General features: G+C 40.3%; 1 protein-coding gene across 2 annotated transcripts in view; it reads left to right on the forward strand.

The window, feature by feature from the left end:
* Positions 1 to 2,590: 2,590 nt before the first annotated feature.
* Positions 2,591 to 25,744, forward strand: part of TOX3 (TOX high mobility group box family member 3) — a 79,123-nt gene continuing 55,969 nt past the window's right edge. For both annotated transcript variants that reach the window (XM_048075351.2, XM_048075352.2), the window contains exon 1: positions 2,591 to 3,234. In XM_048075351.2, the coding sequence (XP_047931308.2) occupies positions 3,133 to 3,234 (102 nt within the window). In that variant the 5' untranslated portion in view covers positions 2,591 to 3,132. The remainder of the gene's footprint in view (positions 3,235 to 25,744) is intronic.

A 25,744-nucleotide genomic window follows, 5' to 3' on the forward strand; every position in this document is an offset into this window, starting at 1 on the left:
CTCAAGTTTACTGATTTAATAAACTACACTGAAGACGTTTCAAGAAAGGAAAACACGCTTGCCTGATTTTTTAGATTGTAAAATTCCCTCTGGTGCGTTATCATATCAAACACAATATTTTGTTTAAAAAGAAAAAAAATTAGCACATATATCCCAGTTTCACTTCTGTTCCTTTTCAAATCACTCTTTAATTTCACTGCAGTCTTACTACATCTGCAAAAGACTGAATTTTGGCACTTGGCAGAGATCTCAATTTATTATGGTCAGGAGAAGGAAATTTTTTTAGTTGGAAAAATCACTAAATTTCTACATTTTAGTTTCATAATAGTAAAAATAGCCAGTATTTCAAAGCCTTTCACCAAGTAATATTTTGGAGATACCACGCTGGAATTAAAAAAAAAAAAAAAAGCAAATAAATCTTTTCTTCATTTCAATTTTATATGAACTCCCTGCTCCAGCAAGGACAAGGTGGAGTATTTTGGGCTTTCCCATTGTGCTCGTTCTTTTAGTTTCTGAAGAAACTGTGCTGGGAACAGCATATTGCACTGCAATGCCTTGAATCATCCTTTACCATCATCTGCTTAGCTCCTGAACGAAGCCTTACAACCTGAAGGTGCATCCCGCCTGCTGCCCTGCATGCTCCTTTTTCTGCCTCTGTGTCGGGGGGACGGGATGGGAGGGAGGAGCTGAGCTGCTCAGACAGGGCAGCGCCTTGGGGGGCACCCAAAGCACCCCTCGCCAGCCATGGCAGGAGTTCTGCAGCAGCCCGAGTGCTTTGGAGGTTATGAGTAGCCCAGGAGCCATAGGCTGTGTAGGGCTGTAGCCCTTCAGGACCTCCTTTCAGTAAGACGACGGGATCAAGTCCTAAAATTGCAACCATTTGCTGTTCGTTCCTTGCTCAATTTCCCTCTGAATTCCAAGGGAGCGTGCTTTCAGATTGCATTAAAAGAGTAGAGAACCAGAGCAAGGCGGTCTGGAAATGCCCGTATTTATGTAGCGGAGCACGTGTGCCAATAATCTCTTCCTGTACCTGAGCATCTGCTTATTCTAACTTGTACGCTTGATTTCAGAAACGTTTGCCACCCAATGAATAAAACAAAGCAAGTATTACTTCATTAACCTCAGCTGGAATGTCAAAAGGAGTTTGCTTTGCCTGTACATTACCACTTTTCTGCCACTGCTGTTGGAGGAAAGCAAAGTTGTGTTCTGATATGGATTCAGTGCTGGGCTGTCTTTATTTCTGAACAATTTCTTTCTCTAAGAAGCATAAATAATTTTTGCTACAGGTATGGGATGTGCCTGCAAGAACGCTCCGAAGTGTGTGCTCCTCAACCGTTCCCCTTCTAGCAATAGAGTTGATTTCTGCAGTTTTCCCCTTTGGTTAGAAATGGTTGACACTGAACGAATATGAAATTGGATTAAGTATCTGGCTGAATATGCCTGCTTTCTTTTCTACTTAGGCATTTACCAGTTCATACACATTTTTCTAGAAAGCTAGATTATAAATACTCCATGTAAATACAGATGTACATCCATGCTATGTTTAATTCTGCTCTTAGAGCAAAATGTCACTTCAGAGATCTTTCCTGGCTTCAAGCTATGACACTTGGGAGCCAACACCCTGAACAAAGGCATTACTGATTCTGCGATCTGGCGCCTCCTGTGCCAGCAGGAACCTGCCACAATATTTGTGCCACAAAAATCTGCAAGACTTCTAGGAATGGAGTTGGGAAGATGTTCCCTTTCTCCACACGTTGTGATTGTTGACTTGGAGTGTGCTACCCCATCTACCTACCCAGTGCAAACTCTCGCGGGGCAGGGCAGTGAGGGGTGTTAAGCCCCTGGGGCAGCTTTTGGGCAGAGGTGGGACTGCAGCGTTGGTCCCTGACCCCTGCTGCCGCAGCAGAAGTGTGGGCAAACAGCCTTCGGAGAAGGTCTTGCTGGTGTTGTACAGCTAAACCTGGTATAGTTCTGTTGTCGTTGGTGTTTTGGAGAAAATCAGAGACAGTCAAGGACGGTGGGACACAGCCCTGGACCCAAAGGACAGGTCTCTCCCCAGCACAGAACTTTTGAAGCCTTGACTCAAGGGCGCTTCCATCCTTTTTCTCCCTCGCACCTTGTTTGCGGGGCATGGGTGCGAGGCCAAACAGCCTTTCCTCCTGCCTTAGCGGTTCCCTCAAAAGTTCTGCCGCAAGATGCCGGGACTTGGAAGCCCGGCGGCTAAGCAAACGTGGATCCTCGGTGAACGTTTTGCACGGGCACCCACTCACTTGGCGCCTTCGGGACGGTGTCCGCAGCCTGCTGCGAAGCTCTCCTCCGCGCACCCCCGCCGGGCAGCGGGACCGATCGATAAGGCGCCTCACAGAGAGACCGAAGGAGGGCAGGGAGCCGGCAGCGGGGCAAGTCCCCGCCTCACCGCCGAACGACGACGGCCATGGGCAGCGGCTCCGGGGCTCGGGGCTCCGGCACCGGCCGCGGGGGGCGGCAGCGGGCGGGCGGCGGGAGGGGCGGCGGCGGCGGGGCGGGGAGGGGCGCGGGGCCCGGCCGCTCCTCCCGGGGAGCGCTGCCAGCGCCCAGCCGGCTCCTCCGGCACTTCGCACCCGCGCAGCCCCCGCTGCATCCAACTCCGGGGGCGCTGCCCCTCTTTCTCCCCCTCCTTTCCCCAGCCCGCGTCGCGTTCCCTCCGTTCTCCCCCCTCCCCTTCCCCGTTCCCCTCCGGTTGGAGCCGCTGGGGAGGTCCGTGTGTCTGTCCGGCTGTGTGTCTGTCCGGCCGGCCGTCGGTCGGTGTTGGGCGCGTGGCTCCTTTGTGTACGGCAGCTGCTCCTGAATGCGGAGGCAAAGCCTGTGGCTTGGCACCGGGCTCTCCCAAAGCAGCAGCCCTGCTCCCGGCCGCCCCGGCGGACGGGCACCCACCTGGGCTCCGCGCCCGCCACCCCTGCTCCCCGCTCCTCTCCTCGTCTTTCCTCCTCCTCCTCCCCGTTTACCTGCACTTTGCCGCCGCTGCCGCCTCTCCCCCTCGCAGACCCCTGCCGCCCCCCGTCCGTGCCCGCTGCCGGGGAAGGCACCTGAAGGTGGATCTATCAAAGCCCCCGGCGCTCTCTCCAAGTGCACTTCTGGGACCAAAGCACCGGCATGGATGTAAGATTTTACCCGGCTGCGGCGGGCAGCTCGCTTCCCGGAGACCCCTCCAACCTGGACTTTGCCCAGTGCTTGGGTTACTACAGCTACAACAAGGTGATTATGCCCGCGGTCGTTAATTGCCCGTGCCCCGCCGGGCCGGGGATGCTCTGGGGGCTCTCGGCGGTGGGGAGGGCTCGGGGGGCGACAGGGACCCTCCCGGGGGCCCCGCTGGGCTGCGGAGCCCGGCCCCGGCCCGCCGGCAACTTTGGGGTGCCGCAGCCCGGGGGACACAGGCAGAGGCTCCGCGGGCCGGGCATTGCATGGTTTGTCCCGGGCTGCCACCCGGGTCCGGCAGAGCCCTGGCGGAGCTTGGGCGAGCCCGGCAGGGAGGGAAGGGGGTGGCTGCCCCCGCTCCGCTCCTCCGGGTAGCTCCATCTCTGCCCTGGCCAGCCCCTAATCCCAGCACAGCGGAGGGTGGGATGTCTGGAAGGGCACCGGCTGCTAGCACCCAAGGGTAACGAGCGCTTTAATTCCGCCAGGGCTGTCGAAGAAGTTGCAGTCCCACTTGTGTTTATTCACACCTTCTCTGCGGCGCGTGTAGTTTATGGAGCAAACGTTACAGTCAGGCGCTAGGCATTCCCCAGTGGCTACCTTCATTTACAGAAAATATGTTTTAATAATATGGAGATGATATGTTCCACAAATTACCCGAATCTGGGAAAGACGAAGTTAAGAATGACACTGTGACTCATGCTATTTTGAAAAAGCCTTAGCTGTTTGCACTGTGATGTGTCAATAGCACATTGAGCTATTAGCACTGGGCCCTCACACATGCACATAAAGATCCCTTTCACACTGTGTTTTTCCTGGTGCTATGTTTGTCCAACCTCTGGGGCCTTTTGTGAGGCACTGTATGAGATGCTGGGGAACAGAAGGGTGCTGCACAAAGTCTAAGCTTATGTTAAAATCAGGTTTTTTTTTTTATTTGCTTTTAAGAATCCTTTCCAAATATCTAGATAAAGTTTGCTGAAACACAAAGATCATGTTCAGAGGGAGAAATAACGTGGGCTCAAGTAAAGAGGTTTAGTAGCTGAACAAAACTTTCTCCCAGATAAATTGTTTTCAAGTAGAAGTCGCGAGTGTCCTTTTCTGTTGTTCTTTGCGATCATCTTTACGATAATCTTGGTCTCAGCTGCTGCAACGTTCAAGTTTGTCAGTAGTGACTTAGAGCCTGCCTCCCTTTCCAAAATGCACAGATCTACTCTCAGCAGAGATGCAGAGCCGTGCTCCCGTGGAGCGTGCACAGCCGAGCCCTGCGCATGCTCTGTGCGGAGGCTATTAGCATGCTGCTTTGTTAGTAGTTAATATAGAAAGACACGGGAGCATGAATTAAAGATGAAATGTCAACCTTAACTTTGAATGCTGCTAAGGACTTCAAGAGCTCTAAAACACGCAGTAAATATTCACTGTTGTCTGATATGCCAACTAATTTAGGAAACTTACAACACTTACTGACAGACAGCATGCTTACTGTAAATTTCACTTATCCAGTAACTTTATTGTTATGCATGGTATGTATTTATTTCAGGAGCTGTTGCAGTTTGTTGTACAGGTTCTTTCTGATTTTCTTTTTTACGTCCAAAATGTTGAATGGTTGCAAAAGCAGAAGTTTATTTTGACCACTAACTTGCAGCAAATGCACAGAGTTAGATATAACCTTTTGACTGTATTTCCCTTCCTCATACAATGAGAACAGAGCACACATTCAGAAGTCAGAAGTAACTAACTTTTGACCTATTCAAAAATGCAATTCAGTTGCTGTGCTCCTGAACATAATTTTGGCAAGTATCTTGTAGGCCAGGCTTCCAATCCGTGGCAGAAAATATTTTAATTAACGAAGTACAGCTCATAATGCATGTGGCTTATAATAGATGTCTTTGCATGTGGAAGGCCTGATCCTGAGCAGGCTGACACAGGCGAAGCTGAGTTGCTGTTGCTGTGCTCAGTCAGGAAAGCAGAGCGTGGTGTACAGGTGTTTCAAGGACAGAAGGGGAATCTGCAAGTGAGTTCCTAGAAAGATTCTCAGCTACATTGATCTAATCTCTTCTTATGTTTATAATCTGTAACTGTAGCAATTATTGTTAGGTTTGTTTTTTTATCCACAAAAAGAAGAGTACATTTATTTTGAAATAATCTTCCCTCTCTTCCTCCTTTCTTCCCTCCCTCACTTTCCATCCATTCTCTCCTTCTCCTGTGTTCCTAAGGAAAATAAATGATTACTCTGGTCGGCACTGAGGTGACCAGAAGGCATAGAAAAAAGAGCTGAAATATTTACTCCACTGAAGTAAATGGGAGAACTGTTACTGGTTTCACTGGGGACAGTATTTCACCTCAAGTCTTTCTGCAACTCATTTGAGTATCCTGCCCGCTCATCCATGCCCGCCTCATTGTTACGCTCCGAATCCATATTCTCCTTGTGACAGTGACATCGCCTGTGACGAGTGCCGGGCAGCAGGAAGCGTGATGGCACGAGTAAACGTGTTGCCTGGTTGTGTACATATGCAAAACCACAATTGTTTATCTGAAAACGTTCTTGGGATCATCAAGGCGTAGAGTTGATGGCACGTGGCCTACCTCTGGAAAACTGCATGCTGTACCCAATTGTCTAAAAATACTGAATGTGAGGCCTGCTGATATCACTGCCCTGCACCCTATGGATCAGTTCTGCCTTCCAGCTGCCTGCTGGTTTTCCTAGGACTGCCCCGTTTGTGCCTTAGGGGCTGCAGCCCCCCAGCAGAGTGCAGTCCCACCTGGGCACCCCGGCCGGGCCTGGCCTCCGACAGCGCTGGGACAGGAACAGGCCTGGTGACTGCAGGCCCTGGGGACCTGTCCCAGCCCTTGTGCAGGTATCCTGCAGCTGGGGTCCCTCCCCACAGCATGTTCTGAAACTCAAAGTTATGATTTTGAGGTCTGTTGTCAGTACTGGATAAGTACACCTAAGGGTAGGGGATGTCATCGTGATTTTGGGGGGGGGGGGAATGTTACTTCTGAGCGTGTGGTAAGCAGTTTAAATGGGGCCAAAAGGAAGTATCCCTGACGTTTTTTGTAGCGTAGCAGTTTCCAGAAGATTCCAGATTGGGATTATTTTTGTCTAGATAGTGTGCAACGCCGTAAACATGCAGAAGGTGCGAAAGAGGAAATAGAAAGACAGCGATTTGTCCCAGGTTACGCAGTCGGTCACTGACATAATCAGGGCCGCAACCAAGGTATTCTGAGACTCAGACCAGTGGTTTATGCTGAATCTCATTTGCTCTAATAGGATTACTTACATGTTTAAAGTAAAGCATGTGCTTAAGTGCTTTGCTGGATCAGGGCCATATTTGATAAGTTTTCAGAGCTGGTGTGAGAGTACAGAACTTGACCCCGCGTGTGTCTGGCTGGTGGTGGTTTGGGATAGCAGTGATGCACCTCTGTTTCAGAGTCCCATGAGCGAGATCACGGTCTGCCTGTTTCTAGAAGAGTCCTGCTGCTCTGTATACAAAACAAACAACAAAAAAAGCCACCATCAAGAAGTAGCTATAAAAATTACAGAAAGTTGAAAGAGAGCAGCTGTTGTAAAACATCCTGCTTCTGTTTTGAGCCCTTCTATGGTTCTGCTGATGGAGAGTAATTTTGGACATTTGCTATAGTTTAGTAGTTTGTTTTTTTTTCTAAACAAACTTTTTCACTTATTGAGTAAATTACTTGTCTTGTACTAAAAATATTTTGGGAACTTCTGTTCATCATAGCAAATACACTTCTTTTTATTAGAGTAACAATAATTTTCATAATGCAATTTGAAAAAGGAAAAAGAAATCTCCAAACCCTAAACACATACAGCTCAGTGCTTATCATTATATTAAATTCCAGAATCTTTACTTCATTATTTAGCTGTCTACATTTTATAATGTTTATCTCTTCTGCACAGACTGTCCTTGAAGGATACAAATTTCAAACATCCATACCTTAATTTAGGCACCAGCATACATATGTGAATGTCAGAGCTTGATGTTTTTTGGCTGAAATATTTTGCATTTTACAAAAGAAGCTCCGGAAGGTTATCTTGTTCTTCCAGAGGTAAAGCATAGATAGCAGTAGTTTAGTAGTATGCTAAACTGGGCTATAAGCCATTCCTATTAGTGTGTGTTGGTAGGAAAAATGGATTACAGTTATGCAAACGATTGAAAATTACTCTTCTTGCAAATTTAGTGTGGCTATATATGCATAGGGTTTTCTTTCATATAGCAGATGGTGAGAGACAATGGGTGCATGTATGCTGTTAAGACAGAAAGCTGCGCACTTGCTCATCTGCTCTGCATATATGCTGCTTCACATCTGGGCTCTGCTGTGGTGCAGACGGGGTGGTTTTTCTTCTGATGAAACCAGGCTGTGAGCTGGAAGCTGATGCGTGTACCTCCAGTCTGACCCTGGCAAGGCTGGCCCTTGGAGTTAGGGGTCTTGCTGGAGGCAGTGTAACCAAGAGATGGGGAACTTGCTGTTGTTTTGAGTATCAACTTAGTAAATGCCATTTTACCTTCACTGTTTCCCACTGATCTTCTGGCACACGTGGCAAGTGTGCTGACCTGTTTCTTTCCCAGAGCTGCCCTCCCCTCCCTGCCTCTCGTATCTCAGAACCTCAGGACTATACAGGTAACTACTGCTGGCAGAGAAAAAAGCTCCACAAATATTTGGCTGTTCAGCCCAGCACTAAAAATGTTGGATATGTGATTCTCTGTGCTTGCAAGAGGAAGTGTAATGATCCAATGACTACATCTGCAAGAACACAAATTACCCTTTGTATCATCATCACTGCTTGTGTTACGCTGTTTTACAGGAGCAGTCATCCCACAGGTTTTGTGACGTAGCTCTCTTGAACAGCTAGCTTCAAAAGGAAACCCCTGTATGCCAAGGGCAGCGACTGTGCAAGAACCTACATTGTCCAGAATGAGCTCATATAATGGAAATACAAATTGGATTGTGCAGTGCAACTTGTCTGTTGTTCTAATACTGCAGATCTGGTCCTGATTGCACCTTTTTGTTATCAAGATGTGAGGAGGAATTGGATGTATACAAAGTTTACTTAGGGGAAGCCATTTCATCCTGGTGATTTAAAAAAAAAAAATTAGCTGTTTTCTTTACGATGGATTATAATTTTATCAGGGAGATGCTTGTAATAATGTACAGCAATATATAGGAAGAGTTTGAGCTTAATGCTTAGAGGTAATCTAAGCATTAGTACTTTTGGTGTGTGTGGAAATAAGTGTGAGTATTCCTAAAATACTGATAATTAGGAGCAATAGCAATTCTGAAGCGTGCATGTCAGGGACAGGGGCACCTGCTCACACTTCTGGCTCTAGAGCAAGAAAATACTCAGTGAATCCTCTGGGATGAGCAGAGCCTCATTCCCACAGCTCTGCCTGCACCCAGCACAGTGCATTGTATGAGGTACCACGTCCAGCCTAAGCCTATAATGAATTATCATGAATTTGTAATAAAATCTAAAATAGAAACAGGGGAAATAACAGCTTCCATTCTTTGGCAGATGCTTGAAGTGAGAGTAGCTCACATAGACTCCAAGTTCTCTGTGACTCATTTGTCACAGTTTCGTACAGTGTCTAGCAAAGCGAGGCCCATCAAATTGTGACCTTTGGGTTGTGCTGCAGGCTTTTATTAAATTTACAGTTAATACATGCCTATGTATTTGTTGAATTCCGACACTCCTGAAATACCTAACTAATGCTATTGAGCGATGATAATCTAATTTAAGAGGAAAAGAATTTGTACAGCACTAATCCTACCTTTTTATCTGTAATCACATTTCTTCTGCCATAAAATTGAGTACTGTTATACAGACCTAATGGCAGGGGTGAATTCTCAAATGCTTCAAACTCTTATCTGATAGCCGTCTTCTATACTGTTACCTGTCTGTATGATGTATTTATAGAGTGCCAGTCACCATAGTATCTTTGCGATGATTGCTACCAAAATTGAGAACTCTGAGGTGAAAATCTAATCAGGACTTTAGATAACAATGTCACACAAGAGCCTTCTGGTCTTTGCCACTGTGCTGTGTTAAGATGAAGACTTTGATGAGATCATGCTTGCAGCCACGTTTTTCATTATTTATTTTAGTAACAAGATTACTATTTCATATCTTCTCCACTGCGTGTTAGCACCTGTCAAACCGATCTAAATTCTGTTTCAAGTGCATTCTCTCTGTTTGTACCTGAAACAATATATTGAAAACCACAAGTGTTTACAGGACTGCTGAACTGGCAGAAACAAAAGGGGAGGCTGTCATTTCTGAGTGGCTTCTGAAATATGCGCCTTGGGTATCTGAATAGATGTTTTCATGAACTTTTTAGACATGTCATGGTAATGGGCAAGCAGGCTGAAAATATGGACTGTTTTCATCACATTAAAAATAACTGAGTTTACTGAGTAGAGTGCTGTAGATATGACTGACCATGGCTGCAGCCCCGGTTCTGTCTGAAAAGGTGCTCTACTGAAAGTAGCAAATACTGGTTTGTTATTGAAAATGAGAAATGTTTTAAACAAACAGTTCTTCCAGTTTGTTGTTTGTTTGTGTAGTTCATGTGCAAGCTATTGACATCGATGTTCTCCATTTCCTTCTCCATGGCCAGTTTGCCCAGCAGCCTGCGTTTTGTTGAAAATCCCTATATAAATATCAAGAGGGAAAAGAAAAAAAAAATCTTTAGAAACATGAAGAAGCCTCCAAATTGTCATCTATACTTGAGGATATGCTATCAAAACAAAACAAGATTTTTAAAGCAATCCATTCTCAAAAACAGACGCTTGAGAGTATGTCTTAATATGTCTTTTAAACTTGATTTAAAAAATAAAATCTTGGATAGAAATTTTCTTTTTTTTTTTCTTTTTCTTTTTCTTTTTCTTTTTCTTTTTCTTTTTCTTTTTCTTTTTCTTTTTCTTTTTCTTTTTCTTTTTCTTTTTCTTTTTCTTTTTCTTTTTCTTTTTCTTTTTCTTTTTCTTTTTTTCTTTTTCTTTTTCTTTTTCTTTTTCTTTTTCTTTTTCTTTTTCTTTTTCTTTTTCTTTTTCTTTTTCTTTTTCTTTTTCTTTTTCTTTTTCTTTTTCTTTTTCTTTTTCTTTTTCTTTTTCTTTTTCTTTTTCTTTTTCTTTTTCTTTTTCTTTTTCTTTTTCTTGCACTTGTTTCTCGGGTTTGTTTATGCTCATTGGAGACTGAATCAATGTGGACATCTTTCATTTACTTATATGGACATTAGATCAGGCCAACCCTTGGCATTTCATGGGGGAAACTGTTAGCAATTCAATGTTTTATTTTTGCTATTGTAAAGTTGTAATCATTCTTACTGTCTGGGTCACTGTGACCATATTATTATCACTCCTGGCCACAGGCTTGTGAGAGCTAAGACTACATGTTAAGCAGAGGAGTGAGTTGTGACATAGTGAAGGCAAAAATGAAGAGGGTGTTTGGATGAAAGGCCAGGATTGGGACTGGCAACCTCTGAAGTAAGGGATCTGATTGTCTTCTGATTTTTATTTTTACTTTTTTTTTGGCATGACCTTGTTTGTTACTGGCAAACAAACTGGAGATGAGTGAGAGCTGCAGAGGCACGGGTATCTCCTCGCTTTCCTCTTCTGCTTTATGAAGTATGCAATTGGTGATGATGAAATAAATCATTAGTTAAAGCAGAATATTGCTTTTAGAGACACACTTGCAGTTGAATTTTCTGTAGATTTAGTATTCTAATGAGTTCAGATCAACTGGACAACCTAATAAAAGCTTGCAAGTATGTAAAATTACCAATAGGGTAGGATTTCTGGAAGATGAAGCCTATATTTAGATGGTTTGGGTCACTTGAAGTAAGTTGCCTTCATCTGTATGTAAAAGATCAACCCCCAGATTTTGGAATGATTACCTTCTAATTTTTCAAGAGTCCTCCGGCATTGAACTTTGTTTGAGTTATTACTGTGATTCAGTAGACTTGAGTTCCACAAAATCTATAGCAATAAAAGTAAGGTTCAGTTTTCAATCTGAAAAAATCTTTTCCACAGCTTCATTATGATACCGCCTTTTGAGAACTGATGCAAAGGTGACATCTCCCCATTTCGTTTTCTGAACAAAAATGTCAAGAGAAACTTTTCTGCATTTAGCATTGAAAACAACATAATTTACACTACAATTCTGTAAGCAGGAAATACTGGAGAAATTAGGGATTGAAGAATGAAATAGTTTGTTAGATATGTAAATTAAGTATTGGCTTCTTGTGGTTTGTTTTGTTTTGTTTTTGCAAGGAACCCATGCATGGAAACAACCTGAGCTGTGTGAATCATCCTTTCTGTCCCAATGGGGCAACTCTTATATTTAGTCAGTGAATTATGTAAAGGTTTGTAGGTTCAGGACATATTTAAAACACATCCGTATTGATTAGCTGTCTAATTTTGATATGAAAAATTGTGTTAAAACCATGCAAAAATCAATTGCTGCATAGTGGAGTAGCTTATTTTCAGAGCAGGTCATATTTATTTCCTGTTCTGCTTTTTATACTACTCTTCATAGGCATAAGGCTTATACAAATAGATGAATTTTGAATGGCTTAGGGGACTGTATTCAGTTATTCATAAAAGTGCATTTTTTTTAAAGCTGTACTTTTATCAAACTGATCACGGGTTAGCAGTCCTCTGCATTTTTTTTTAGGAATTTGTTTTTTTAAATAAATAATAAAATGATTAGGCATAGGAAAATAGTCATTCTATTTGCTTTAGTAGGTTACTACAGTTACTTCTGTGGGTTCTTAGTAAATGTGTGGATGAAATTATTATATTAGGTGGCCATGTAAATACGGGGATATCATACTGTTGATTTGGTCTAGTGAAAACCTTTGATAGCTGTGGTTTCTTACCACAACCCAATGTGTCTCTTTTTCTCCTATTGTTTTTCTTGATATGGTTAGAAATACACTAACCTTACGGTAAAAAAAAAAAAGGGGGGGGGGGGGGGGTTGTTGCCAACTCTAAATATGCGGCAAAATAAATAGAATTTTACAATGAATTTTCTGCACTTTTTCCACAGGGGAGCTATAGGTAAAAATGAGGCTGGTTTCAAGGCTGTACCCTGGATGTACCACAAAGCTAAGCATATTATGAGGTGCAAACATGAGAAGTTCATTGAGATGCACAAGTGAAAACATTTGTACTAAAAGTAATCGTTGAACCAAACAATGTGTTCGTGTGCACATGACTTCATGTTTGTGGTTTTCTAAGTGTCCAGTAACTGTATTTCACATGATAAATCGATACAAGTTGCTTCATTTTGTTCTGTTCTACCAAATAATTCACAAGTGCAAAATTTTTTTTTTAAATAAATGTATTGATCAGATGCTTTGTGCTGAGGTCTTGGATGCTGCTGCTGTAATGTGCACAGGTATAGCATGGCTTGTTGAAAATAGGTAATTGTTGTTTCAAGGATTTGACAAGCCATATGGACACACTTTCTCTGTGCTCAGTTTGGATGGTTTTCGTACTTTGGTCTTTTAAAAATGTGTGAGTCAAACGTGTGCATCAGTGGCTTCCATCAAGTGTGGTAGTACCCCATACTCTTCCACTAGTCATGCCATGACATGATGACTTGCTTCTGAGATTTGGCCTTTGTGGGATCAGTTTTGTGGGTGCCTTTTCTGTGAGAGCATCCGTGGAGCTTGCTCGGTCAGCACACTCCTGGGGCTGCTTTCTTGTGCCCCCTTGGCTCTGCTGCCTGCTTTGGCTTGGACTGGCTGGCTGAAGTCATTGGAGCCACCCACAACAGTTGACATGCAGCGAAAGGTAGGCAGTGTAAGCTAGGGCTAAACATAGCTCAATGAAAGGAAAACATCAGTTCTGTTCATTAAATACATGCTTGAGTAGGCAAAACAATAGTGCTTCAGAATTCTGCATATACAGATTTGTGTTATGTCCAGTGTACAGTTTAGTGATGAATATTGCTCTTTTTACCTGTAATTATGCTTAAAAAAACAACATCTATTAACTTGTATTGTAAGATTCTGCGTATATTTTGTCTCAATCTGCAACTATAGTTTACCCACTTTAAGTAGCAAATTGTTTTTTCTAAATTTAGTCAGCAAACAACTTGTGGTAGGATAGCAGCCTTTTTTGTCTTTGTTAGAAAATGTTTGAGAAGGGATGGCGAGGCTTGGCTTTGAATTCTATCAGCACAAATATATTACTGGTGATAACGTATCACACAAGTGTGCTGCCTATCTTCCTGTATTCTTGTCTCTAGTAAATAGCAGCTTTTTCAGGGAAGGTCTCAGAATTTGCCCTTTTGTTAATAGTCTGGCGGAGAGTTTACATACCAGAAAATAATCCTGATTCTTTACTTGATAATGTAGTAAAGAGGTTTTGTGAGCTTTGTATTGGTTTTTGTAAAGAAAATTTGGCAGCTGTTACTTGTCATACATATAACTAATAAACGTTGAATCGAAAACGTGACTCGTGTACAGTCACACATTTTTAAAACGTAGACAACAAGTATTGGTCTGAATCAGTTGTAACAATCTTCCACTGCTGGGAAAAGGTGGGAGGAGGCTTTTTGTCACTGTCCAGGATACATACATCAGGATATATGCTATGCGTCTACTGCGTCTACTTTTGAGATCATGGGTCTCCTTGTCATTGCTTCTGCTTTCACTAATTAACTGAATTCTGCTATCGCTGTCTCTGCATCGTGTACCATGTTGTTTGACTGTATGCTTATGCAAAATTATTTATAAACAAAATTTTTTAAGGTTATCCTATCATAAGCAGTAAGCGAGAGACAGTGATGATAAAGAGCTTGATTCATATTATGACTAACTGCAGGTGAACATTATGTTGTTATGCCTCACTCTGTGTTTCTGTGACTCAAAAATGATATTAAACTCCATTAAAATCTCATGACATCAATAGAGTAATTAAAATGCATAGGAAAGGATAAAGTCTAGAAATCATAAGAATATAATAGCTTTCTATAAAGTTTTAGACTATATTAAGTATTTATAGGTCTTCTGAGTTTCATTTATTCTCTGCGTGGGAAAGAACTGATACCAAGCATACACCTTGCTCTCTGCCCCCCAGGTGTAACCTTTTTCTTTTAAAATAAATGTGAAAGTAAAAAAGACAGAAGAATTTCCATGGAGGAAAATCAATCCTGGTCCTTCAGAATCATGAACTCAGGTTGATACTTTGCAGCTGCAGTGAGTACGAGCAATGCACAGCACAGCCCTGGCACAGAATTTTAACAGTGAAAAATCGTCCATCTCCTACTTCTTTTTAACTACAGCTTTTCAATTTCTTCTTATTTAGTTGAGTCTTCATCTTCCACACTGCTATGGTAGGAAGCAGTCATTGCATTCTCTGGTGCCAGAGGAAGTAACCATTTGTTAATTTAGGCAGGGAAGAGGGAAGAAATGCATGCTTTTTGCATTTAAAGATTTCCTAAAAGCTTTGGAGAACTGATCTTTGGTCCTCATTTGATCAAAAGAGAGAGGTTCTTCTCTTGCTTTCCCATTCCACCGCCTGATGGTATCCAAGCGAAGGAGCTCCTATCTGCAGCCTTTTTCTGACACTCCAGTTGCCTGGGATCTTTGAATGTAGAAATAATAAATAACAAGATTTTAGATGATGAATCTCAGTATGAATGCTAGAAAGAGGGCAGTTGCTTTATTGATCCCAGCTGCTGAAATTTTCCCTGTGAAGATGATTTATGTTTATCTTAAATAAATAAATAAATAAAAATCAATGAGAAAAACAAACAAACTGAACTTCATATAAGAACTGATTTGAAACATACTCAACATTTTCTTTCTCATCCTACTTTCCAAAATCTTCTATATATTCAAAGAAGCGGATGCAGTCCTGCTCCTGCACATACCCTCTTTGAAGAAGAGAGATGTTTCTGCTTCTCAGTTGAGCTTCATAAACTTGCTGGAGAAAATTCAGCTTAGCGGATGTGTTTTGAAGTGGTAGTTTCTTGGGTGCTGAACCATTCATTTCCTAAAAGGATAAAGCCACTTCTTCGTACCTGCTGACAAAACAAAAGAAGCAATTCTAATAATATGTTATGTGTAGATGGGCTGTAGCATTGGTAAGCATTCCTCTGGCTGCTAAAAAGCACCAGCTTTATCCAGCCTCTCGTCTTTACCAGAAGCAGCATCTGCCTCACTAGAAAGCATAAAAATGGTCTCCAGTTGGTTTTGTCTGCATTTTTACTAAACAAATGAATCATCATGATGTTTTCCTCCAGCTTAGATACCAACCGAAAATGAAGCTACATTCAGCTGCCTCAAGTGGGGAAGGTGAAGATAATCTTCATCTCTGAAGTGTGAAAGAACTGACACGTAAAATTGCAGGTCTGGCAGCAAAGATTTTTTTTTTTTTTAAATAAGTACCTTACAGTTGGAGAATCGATTTTCCTTAAGAAAAGAAGACATAAGAGACCCAAAGTATCAATGCTTTAACAGTAATACTGGTAACATAGCAAAGTGAGAGGGAAGACAGTGTTATTACAGGCATGCCTGTAAAAATGCTGGCTGTGAGCTTAGGCTGGGAATGAGGGGGAAAAAAGCCTTTCACTCCAGAGTACGATGGTGAAGCAGCCTTCCCATTCGAGTGGGGATAGATAAAGGAGTGGCAGGCACTTCTAAGGCTCTGAGTTTATGCTAAATATTATGTGGTGTGGTTGGCTGAAAGAAACAGGGACCCTGAGGTTGTTTGTACTTTAAGCCTTGTTCAACATGGTTCTTTTAGATTCCCTGCTTATGTTCTTGACCGTTGATTTAGAAGTTTTGTTATGCACTGTGTGATCTGAAGCGTGCCTCTGAGTCAGACAAAGCAGCCATAGATGTGATAGTTACAGAGTCAGCAAAGATTTTGGAGTAATGCATGACAGCTAAATAATATTTGTCTGAAGTCTAATTTGGTAGTGGAAAAGTGTTATTTCTGAGATTTAGGTTGGGGAATTATCCAGTATCTGTGAGCACGGGGGAATCACTTGTTTATTCCATGAGGATTGGCCTGCTTTTCCTTGGTGGTGGTAGGGATGCTGTGGAGGGGAGGAAAAGGCCTTTATGCCTCTGGAAGAGGTGATGGAAAACTCGCATCTAAAAGTTTGATAGACTGTACAAACGTGATATCAAATTATCGGATGATTTGTCTCAGTGTGAGTGTTTTCAAAGCATGTGTCAGATAATCATCTCCTTCCTTACCTCCATGCTCTGGTAACTGCTTCACTTCCAAGGTTCTGAAAAATAATCTGGTCTCAGGGGACTGAGTGAGAACTTCATTGTCGTTTGGACAATGGGGCTAAGCAGCCCTTCAGACAGGTATGCAGAATGCTGGCAAAAATTTGCAGCCTGTCTTAGCATCCAGTTGTGTTCATGAACAAGTCTGTTTCTCTTCTCTGGAGGGCATAATAACTGAGACTGATCATAGTTGGTATCTGTGGTTTTCCTTTAGATTGTGAATGAAGCCAGGGTATGGCTTCCTGTCTGCATAAAAAGTGCCATCTGCTATCACCATTGTAAATATTCTAGCCTTGCAAGAGCAGCTAGTACAACCAAGAGGTTCTTCGAAGCTCTGCTCCTTCCATTCCACCCCACAAGTTGGGACACTGAATTCCTCATAGCCTGACCTGGCTGGTTTGTGCGGCAAAGGCTGGGAAAACTCTGATTCCCTAATATAGTCAGTAGTTTCTGCCGTTGCAGAACATAGCCCTTACATTTTTAAATTTAAGCAAAACTGTTGACAGTACCAGATATTTTTATAGATATAAGCGGAATTACAGTAGAGTAAATAAAGGATTAGAGGTAAATTATAGATTAGTGGTTAATATCAAAGGTACATAGGAGCAGCATAATTCCATTCGTTTGATCTTTCCTTGAAAAGTCCAGTTTATAATCCTATTTAGGTAGGAAATTGATGCATTTTATATGACTCTTTATGTAATTTTATGGAGTATTTGTGTTTGCAACCATAGTGATGAAATGCATGTTTTTGGCTGGAGTTGCAAGTTGCAAGGGTCCTTCTATCTTAGTTTGATTTCACTAAATAAGTATGTCAATTGAAAAGGAATTCAGTTCTAGAAGAGCCCTTGTATCATTTTTCTGTAAGCAAATCTGAAGTTTTTCAGAGTGAAGCATTCCCATGAAATATGCTTTATCCTGTAATGTTCATTTGCATCTGTTTTTAGTCCAGTGTACAAAAATAACAACATAATTTCTTACCTACCCATATAGGGAAATTTCTTCTGTTCTCTGTGATTATTAATATGTCCTTCTAATCACTCTTATGGATTTTTTTTTTTGGCACATTTCCATTCCTAGCCTATGATAGAAAAATGTAGGTGGCATGTTTGTTCATTTTAAACTGAGATTATCTGATGACTTCCTGAGAGGGTCACGTGGCTGGAGTATATAAAACAAACTTCTTCCAGTAACTTTCTTTGAAAAGGTGCACTGAATAAAGGTACAGTTGAGCTGAACTTACATGTTTACAAAAAGTATCTTGAGAATTCACCAGGGGTGGGATTAGTTTAGTTATTGTTTAGAAAAAAGGTGGACTGAATGTCTGGTACAATAGTATACAACACAGGTCAAAGGCCTGGTAAATCATAGTTCTTTTGACAGCCTCTTATTTGTAGCACTGCATTCGGTAGCTAACATTTCTTTTTGTACACAAACATTTGTTTTTAGCTGTTTTTGGGTCTCAGACTCCAGAAATCTGGAGAGAAGAAGTCCAGAACAATGTAAGCAGCAGCACATATCCACTAGCTCTGAGTTTTTAAGGATTGGCTGGTCTTCCAGTAGCCTAGTTTTTCAAGGTGCTGATTACTTGCAGTTGCAGCACGATTTCCTGGGAGTTACTGAACTCTGAAATGTACTTTGATGATTTGCTGTTATAAGTCAGTTTGGGTGTAAAAGTCTTATTTTCAAGTTTTAGTGCTGTTATTTCTTAATATGTCTTGGAACGGGTGCATAATTTTGTGCAATTAAAGTGTCATTAAGTGTACTTTTTAAAAATAGGGTTCCAGGTTTGTCACTTCTGTGAATTGTGTTGTTCGTTTGTTGTTGGAGTTAAGCTTAGAAGCAGGTGGCTATAGTTGGTGTAAAAGTTTTCTTCAAACCCTCAATTACCCAAAGTAATGGTTCTTCCTACTTTAGTTGCTTAATACTAACAGTATGATTTTATTTGCTTACTCTCATATGTCAAATTGGGAATTAAGTATTTTCTCTGGAGGAAAAAAAAATTTTTCTTGTAAGGCAGACCTTAAAAAAAAAAAAAAGCCTGTGAGATCTGTGAGGGTTGTTGAGGGTCGCAGAACACTAAGGCCCTGTGTCAGTGCTTCCTTGTCTTTGTTGATTATGTAGGGTGCTTGTGCTCCAAAATTATGTCCTCTGCTTCGCAAGTACATTAAATGCCCAAGGAAATGTCTGTCAATGGTGGTGTTACCCCTCACAGGCTTACACGTTTATCCTTGGCCTAATGTATCAAAGCCCTTCCATGGTATACTGGTTTGAGAAACATGGGCTGGGGTCTGAGTGGCTGGGGAGCAGACCTGTTGAGGAGCACAGGCAGGTGCTAGTGGCTAGTTGGCTGAATAAACTATCCAGAGCAAGTTCGTGGAGGGCCAGCAACATGGGCAGTGCCTGGAGCAGTTGCTCTGCGAGGAGAAGCTCAGGAGTGGGACTGAATTCAGTGCTGCCTGTGCTCTGAGCAGAGGTTGGATTGGAGATCTCCGTATCTCCTTTCCAACCTGAACGACTCAAAGATTGCACAAAGTGAATAGGTAGCTGAGATTAACTTGATCCTCCTTGTACTGTTTTAGCAGGAAAACACAGATCTGGAAGAGTGGCAATGTTTCAGCCTTCAATTGGGAGGTCCATGCAGCGAGAAAACCGAGCACTGGTTTCACATTCTGGATAGCTATCCAAACGCTGTTGGTAAAAGAGTTGGTTTCCAAGTTAAAGAATGAGGATGGGAATCCCATTCTGCAGGGTGTGCATGTATTGGTGCAAGTGAGTCCATAATTATGACCTGTCTAAAGCGTATGGATTTAATACAGTCAGCTGGATAGCACTGCCTTTGTAGTTGTGTCTTAACTCGTGACATCCTAAAAGCAATGATTTTTGTTTAGCTCCACGTCATCTTGGTTTAAGGGATTGCTAGTTGGAGCCCATCAGTTTGAGCTGGCAGATGTAACAGTGTAGAAAATGACAGCGTGTAAAGCCTGTATCTGTCAAACTCCAATCTGGAATGCATGTCCCTGGTACCTGTTAACTGTTTGTATGTGACTGTTGCTTCTGTAATTAAGTTTCAGAGTTTCTTCCTTCTTTTTCAGAATTGTAGTCATGGGGTAATGCAATTTTTATTCTCTTAGTACTCTTTAGAAAACTTCATCCAGAGCAGGGCAGTTCAAGCACCAAAATTTTCTGAAAACCCTGTTACTTTTTACGCACAGAAGAATAAATCACAGTGGTTTAGCAAAAATTTGGAGATGCAAAGTAGTTCTAGAAAATAAAACGGTTGCGCACAACATTTGTGGAAGAAAGTGTCCTGAATGGAGCTTTTAACTTAAATGGGGACTAATTACTGCATTCTTCTTCTCTAATTTGGTGCCAGTTTCTGGTTGCATAGAGGCTTAAGTGCCCTTGGGTGAGAGAAATGGGGAGTATGGTGTCCTTTAAAATTAGAGACTGAATAAACTGATACCTTTTCACATCCTAATTCAAATTGTGGTATCTAATGCTACTGAGGTGTGGTACCCCAAATGACTGCATATGTTAGGGTATTTTGGATTCTGTGTTCACAACACTAGGAATTTATCTGATTTTTCAGAGAATTAGATGTTACCGTTATGAAAGTGAAACACTTGAAAAATGTCTATGGCTCACTCCTCCCCAGCCTCCAGTCACCCTCTCTATGGTAATAAACTAAGCATTGACCATTTAGTGCAGCCTGTAAATAGAAAGTGGTAGTGATTCAGGTCCCTTATTGCAAGAGTGTAACCACATTGCTTTGTGGAACCCAAACAGTAAAACTGAAAAGAAATTGTCATTTTTCTTCCAAAACCAAAGTCATGGAAATCTACTTCAAACATTTAAAGGAGCAGTAGGTTGGAAAGTAACTATTACCACTTTTATTTCTTAGTACGTTTCAAAGCAGCTTCTTTAATCTTATTAAAGTATTTTATAGTCACATCCATTTAATCAGAAATAATGAGTGTTTCCAGCTATATAGACTTCAGTTACAGCAGTCCTATATGTATCAGGATTTCTTACATCTGGCAGAAACATGGCACTACCTTTCTGGAAACGGAGCTTTCCTTGTGTTCTTTTGTATTAGTTAATAGAAACCCTCCTTGAAAAAGGATACTCATCAAAGAATGTTTTATGAAACAGAAAACAGTACTCATAAACCCCATTGGATTCCAAGAGTTATTACATTTGACATCATATATGGTTTATTTTTCCAGATGCCACAGTTCAAAATAATGTATTTTTAATACCACTTGCAGAATTCTACAGATTCATAATAGCACATGACATGTTAATGTCCTCTGTGACATCCTACTGGTCATATCCAACTGTGATAAACAGTTGTATATGCTGTAAAAATGACATCTGTTATAAAAATAAAGATAATGCACAAGGATACAAACAATCCCTTAAATTTGTAAAGACTGTTACAAATCTTGAATGTTAATTTGAAGGAAAAAAGTACATGCTAATGCTAAGTTTATGCCTTCAGTTAATAGTCCTTTATTCCTTCAGGAAAAAAAAGTCAAGCAGCTATGCTTTAAATGAATTTAATGAACTGCAAAGACTGACATTTTCACTATAAAAGTCACACTTCATTTAATGAAGTAGTTAAATATTGATGCTATATTAAAATACAGGCTGAATAAAAATGGCAATATGGTTTTCAAAATAGGAATCTGAACTGTTTTTTTTTTTTTCTTGTTATATTGAAAATTTCATGAACTGAGAGAAGGGAAATATAGCAGAATATTTCCATAATAAACACAAAACACTGTTGAAATAACATTAAAGTTGAAAGACATAAACCCATAAAAGCAAGGAAATTAAGTCACTCTTACCTCAGTGGTCTTTGTGCTTAAGCACTGAATCTCTTAAATGAATGGAACCAACCTTCAATGTTCAATATTTCCTAAGATTCATGAAAATGAAGACAGATTGTAACCCTGTACTACAGGTGGTACATAAAAGAGCTAGCCGCCATGTGTTCACCTAGGATGACTGCTTATACCATGGTATTGTGTGACCTTAATTCAAGTATTTGTGTTATAAATACTGTGATTTTGCTGGCAGTATTCTGGCATGTTGACTGTTTGTGGTTTGCATATACTTCCATTGATATCATTTGGATTTTTAACTTCTTTTCTATTCCTGCACTGTCACCGTAACAACATAATATTGATAATGGATACAGGAACATTGGTGATGAACATGCCTGAGGTTTTTCTCAGGTCAAACACCTATGTGATGATGATGGGAAAACAAAGCAAGAATCTTGTAGATGTGGGTGGGAGCCACAACTGAGTGATGGCATGATCGACTTCCCTGTGATGAATTGAATTACGTTGTATTGTACTTCGTAAAGCTGTACTAATTCTGACATCAGGCCTCCGTGTATAGTAAAATACTGAGGATGACAGCTTTGGCCCATTGAAGTCAATGGCAAAACTCCCATTAATTTCAGCAGCCTGTGATATCATCCTCAGTGGCTGACTTGTAAAACAATGGTAAATTGATTTAGCACATCTTTTTTTTTTTTTTTTTTCCCCTGGGGAAAGATCTCTGCTTCATGTAAAATGACTTGACTTTTATGCTCTTACTGTTAAAATGTGAATTTTAATTCAAGATAAATACAGTCTGATTTTTTTCCCCATACCTAACATTATTTAAGTATCAAAATGATGGGAGAAAATGGAGCTGCTTTGAAAGTGGTAGGTTGTATGCACAGTTCTATACACAATTACTAGCAGAAACCAGTGATAAGGAATGCAGACTTCTTAACGAAGACTAATGAATCACTTCTGTAAGTATCAGCTGTCAAGTATGGTCTCTGTGTGCATCATTTGAAATGTGTTTTTTTTTTTTCTTATGCAAAGAGTGTTTCTTTAAAGCAAACAACATAAAAGAAAACATTGGAATCTGAAGAAATAATTGTATGAATATATATGCATTTAGAAGACGTGCCATATTCATGTTTATGACAGTGGTCCTCCAAATTCTGTATAACGTGGCAAGATCATCATCTTTTTGTGTAGGCACGTCTCCTGGTATTTTGCCACAGCAAGCATGAAAACGATCTACTTAGTAGAACATAAAATTCTGTAGGGTGTTATGGAGACTCACCAGAATTTATCTAGAATTAATAGAGCATTGAAGAATTTCTTCCTTTCCCTGCCATCAGAAGTAAGAAAATGGATGCCAAGTCTATGTTCGTGCTAACTGTGGTCCTTAAGTGAGTTCTGATTGCACAGTGGCAGTGGCTCCTGGTTGCTGGTCAGCTGTCTGCGTAAGGCAGTGTCCCCATTGACTACAAAAGGATCAGGGATAACCCGAGAGAAACCGTTGGTGGCATGTTTAGCAATATGTGCCCTCGAGTGCGTTTATCTTTAAACAATTACAAAAGGTACCTGAAAAGGTATTTGTATACTTGTAACACTCAGTAGTTAGATATCAGAATGCTTACACTGAAACCATAGCAGTGCTGCTATCTCCAACAGTAGTATAGGGAAAAATGTTTTATTAAACACTAATTTCACTTGTTATTTAAGAAGTAGCTGGCTTTGCACACATTAATCTCTTTTTCTTTTTAATTCAAGGTTGATGGTCTAGGTCTTACACATTGTATTTATGAATAGGGCACTCAATAACTATGCAAAATATCTATTTCTCCCATGGGAATTTGTGCTTTGATATATTCTGATCCTTATTAAATTTAAACAGGATCAAATTTATACAGCTTTGGCAGAGATTTATTAAAATACACTGAGTGGACAGCTTGTGGGAGTGCAGTGTGCTGTAATAACATATGCCTCTTACCAGAGAATAGTAATTATTGAGAATCAAATAAATCTGTAGGAGGTTAAGTATATATGGAAAAGATATCAATTGTAGTTTTCTACAGCTAGACAGAAGTACTGTCTGAAGATTTGTTGCTGTATAAAGAAATGAACCACATCCTTTTAAAACCCTAAATATTCAGTGTCCTTTACTAACAAAGCCAATGTTCATTGTCTTCAATTAAAAATAAAAATAAAAAGACATTTGCTCAGTAACATTAAATTAATTGTTTAGTGCTATTCATCTACATAAGGACTTATTTACATTTATACCAAAGGTTTAATAAAAATAGATGAATTTATTAAATGCAAATGAAAAATGTTTGGTTTAAAGTTTTGTAAATTTCTTAATCAGAATCGTCCTATCCTTGGAAAGGACAACCCAAGTAATGCATGCAGATTAACCAGAGAATTTTTCTAAAATTACAAATATATTGTATAACATCCATTATTCATCCAAGTCTCAGCAGTGATCTGTGGTGGTTCAACAGTGGCCTTTAACCTTTTAGTTGATTGTACGTAGTAATTTCACTAGGATAAGAATTGAAAAAATGATGGTTGAGTCAGTAAAAGCCATACCTTCTGGAATAGTTGTGGTTTGGATGAAGCTTCTGTATTTTGTGATAAAATTCTTTGGGCTTTCAAAGCTTGAGACATGTAAAAATGGTAATTTTGTCACTGAACACAGAATAAGGACAAACAGCATATATCTTATCCGTTTCTTCACTCCTGGTAAAAAGATTCAGAGTTACGTGTTAAGACAGGAGGACTTAAAGGCAAGTGTTCCATTTTTAAGTCTTGAGGTTGTCCTATGCCCTCAGGGAACATACCAGAAACATCTAGGTGGTTTGGGGTCTTTCATGGTTTGGATATTTCACATGTTTTCTTTGGAAAGCCAAAAGAGACAGACACCATAGTAATTTTTTTCAGTCATGTGTGGATTTCACTGCCTTGTTTTCCATCTGAGTCTTCCCTACTGACAATGTCAATCTAGAACAGATTACTTTGAGAAGTAGTAGTTGAAAATCTGTAATTTTGGTTCTGCAGTAATGTGTAATAAGCCATTATTATCATTTTTAAGGGTTAAGAATCTTTTGAAATTAGTAGTATCCATGTAGACTACCTGGTACGTTTGAGCCTGTGTGTGATTCAGTACTGATGTGACCTTCGGGCTCTGAGCTTTGCTGGAGACTGTAAGCAGAACAAGGAGGACTATATGATACGCATTTCTCCTTGTCTTACGAAAGGAACAAGTCATTTCAGCAGGAAATTTATTTATCAGGGCTTATTATATTAAGAAAATGATCTTTGTTTATTTTTAAAAAGAAAATGCATTTAGATTATGATTATAGTTAACTTAAAATTAGTATCAGAATATGTCTGCATTTTATTATGAATATCTCATGAAAGCGGTCTACTTTTTGGTAAGCAATGTAAAAGATATTTATTTTGGTGCTAATGCTTAGGCAATTATATCCTTAATTTAAAAAAATGCACTGATTCACATTGCTCTAAATGTGATTCAAATCCATTTCACTCTTTATCACTTCGGTGGTGGTTCTTTTATTAGTAGCCTCAACCTTCTTTCATCCTACAGTTCTAAAATAGTTCTAGATTTCTTTGAAATAAACTAATGTAACCCGATTATTTCAAGCTAGCAAGAGTATTCTCTTAAAATAATAGATGTTCTTAAAATAATAGATGTTCTGTTTCTGTCCTTTATCTAACAGAAGAAACACTTTGTATTTGTTAAAATAAAAGTCAGGGTGTTTGGGTTCCAATCCCATTTTGGTTATTACACTTCTGTATGACCTTGGGCAAGTCATTTATTGTGCCTGTCCCTTGCTGATTTTTTTTTTATGAAAATAGAGATGATGATATATAGGGACCTCTTGGTAATGCTCAACCTTAATTCATTGCCATCTGTGGAGGGCTCTGGGAGACCTGTCTAAGGCACTACTGCAGACGTTTCTATCCATACATGTGTATTATGACAGCTCATAATATGTATTGTTAGATATGAAATAGATATGAATATATAATGTGTATCAGCACGTTTGACTACTCTCCTGTATAATTACAGTTTTTATTAATGAGTCATGCTGTGACACTACTGATGATTTTGTTCCCATTCATGTCTGCAGTAGAAAGAGATGTTCAAAGTATGAGCTAATTCCTTTTCTTTAGGATCACAGGTGTTTTAACTCAGAATGTCTATTTCTGTGGGGTTTCAGGATCTCTTTTGAAAATTGGTACATTGTAAAAATATATACATAGATCTTAAGGTATACTGGGTTAATAAAAAACTGACTAATTTTGCTGAAAAGAATTGCAAAGTAAAATCACTAGAATAAGTCTACTTACAATGTGATATTATTTAGATAGCAAAACTATATTGTAGGTATCTGCCTAGGTACCCTATGTTTTTGGATTTAGGGCTGTATAGAATCAAGTAACTGG

This window comes from Anser cygnoides, chromosome 12 (assembly GCF_040182565.1).
Source record: "Anser cygnoides isolate HZ-2024a breed goose chromosome 12, Taihu_goose_T2T_genome, whole genome shotgun sequence".
Taxonomy (NCBI): domain Eukaryota; kingdom Metazoa; phylum Chordata; class Aves; order Anseriformes; family Anatidae; genus Anser; species Anser cygnoides.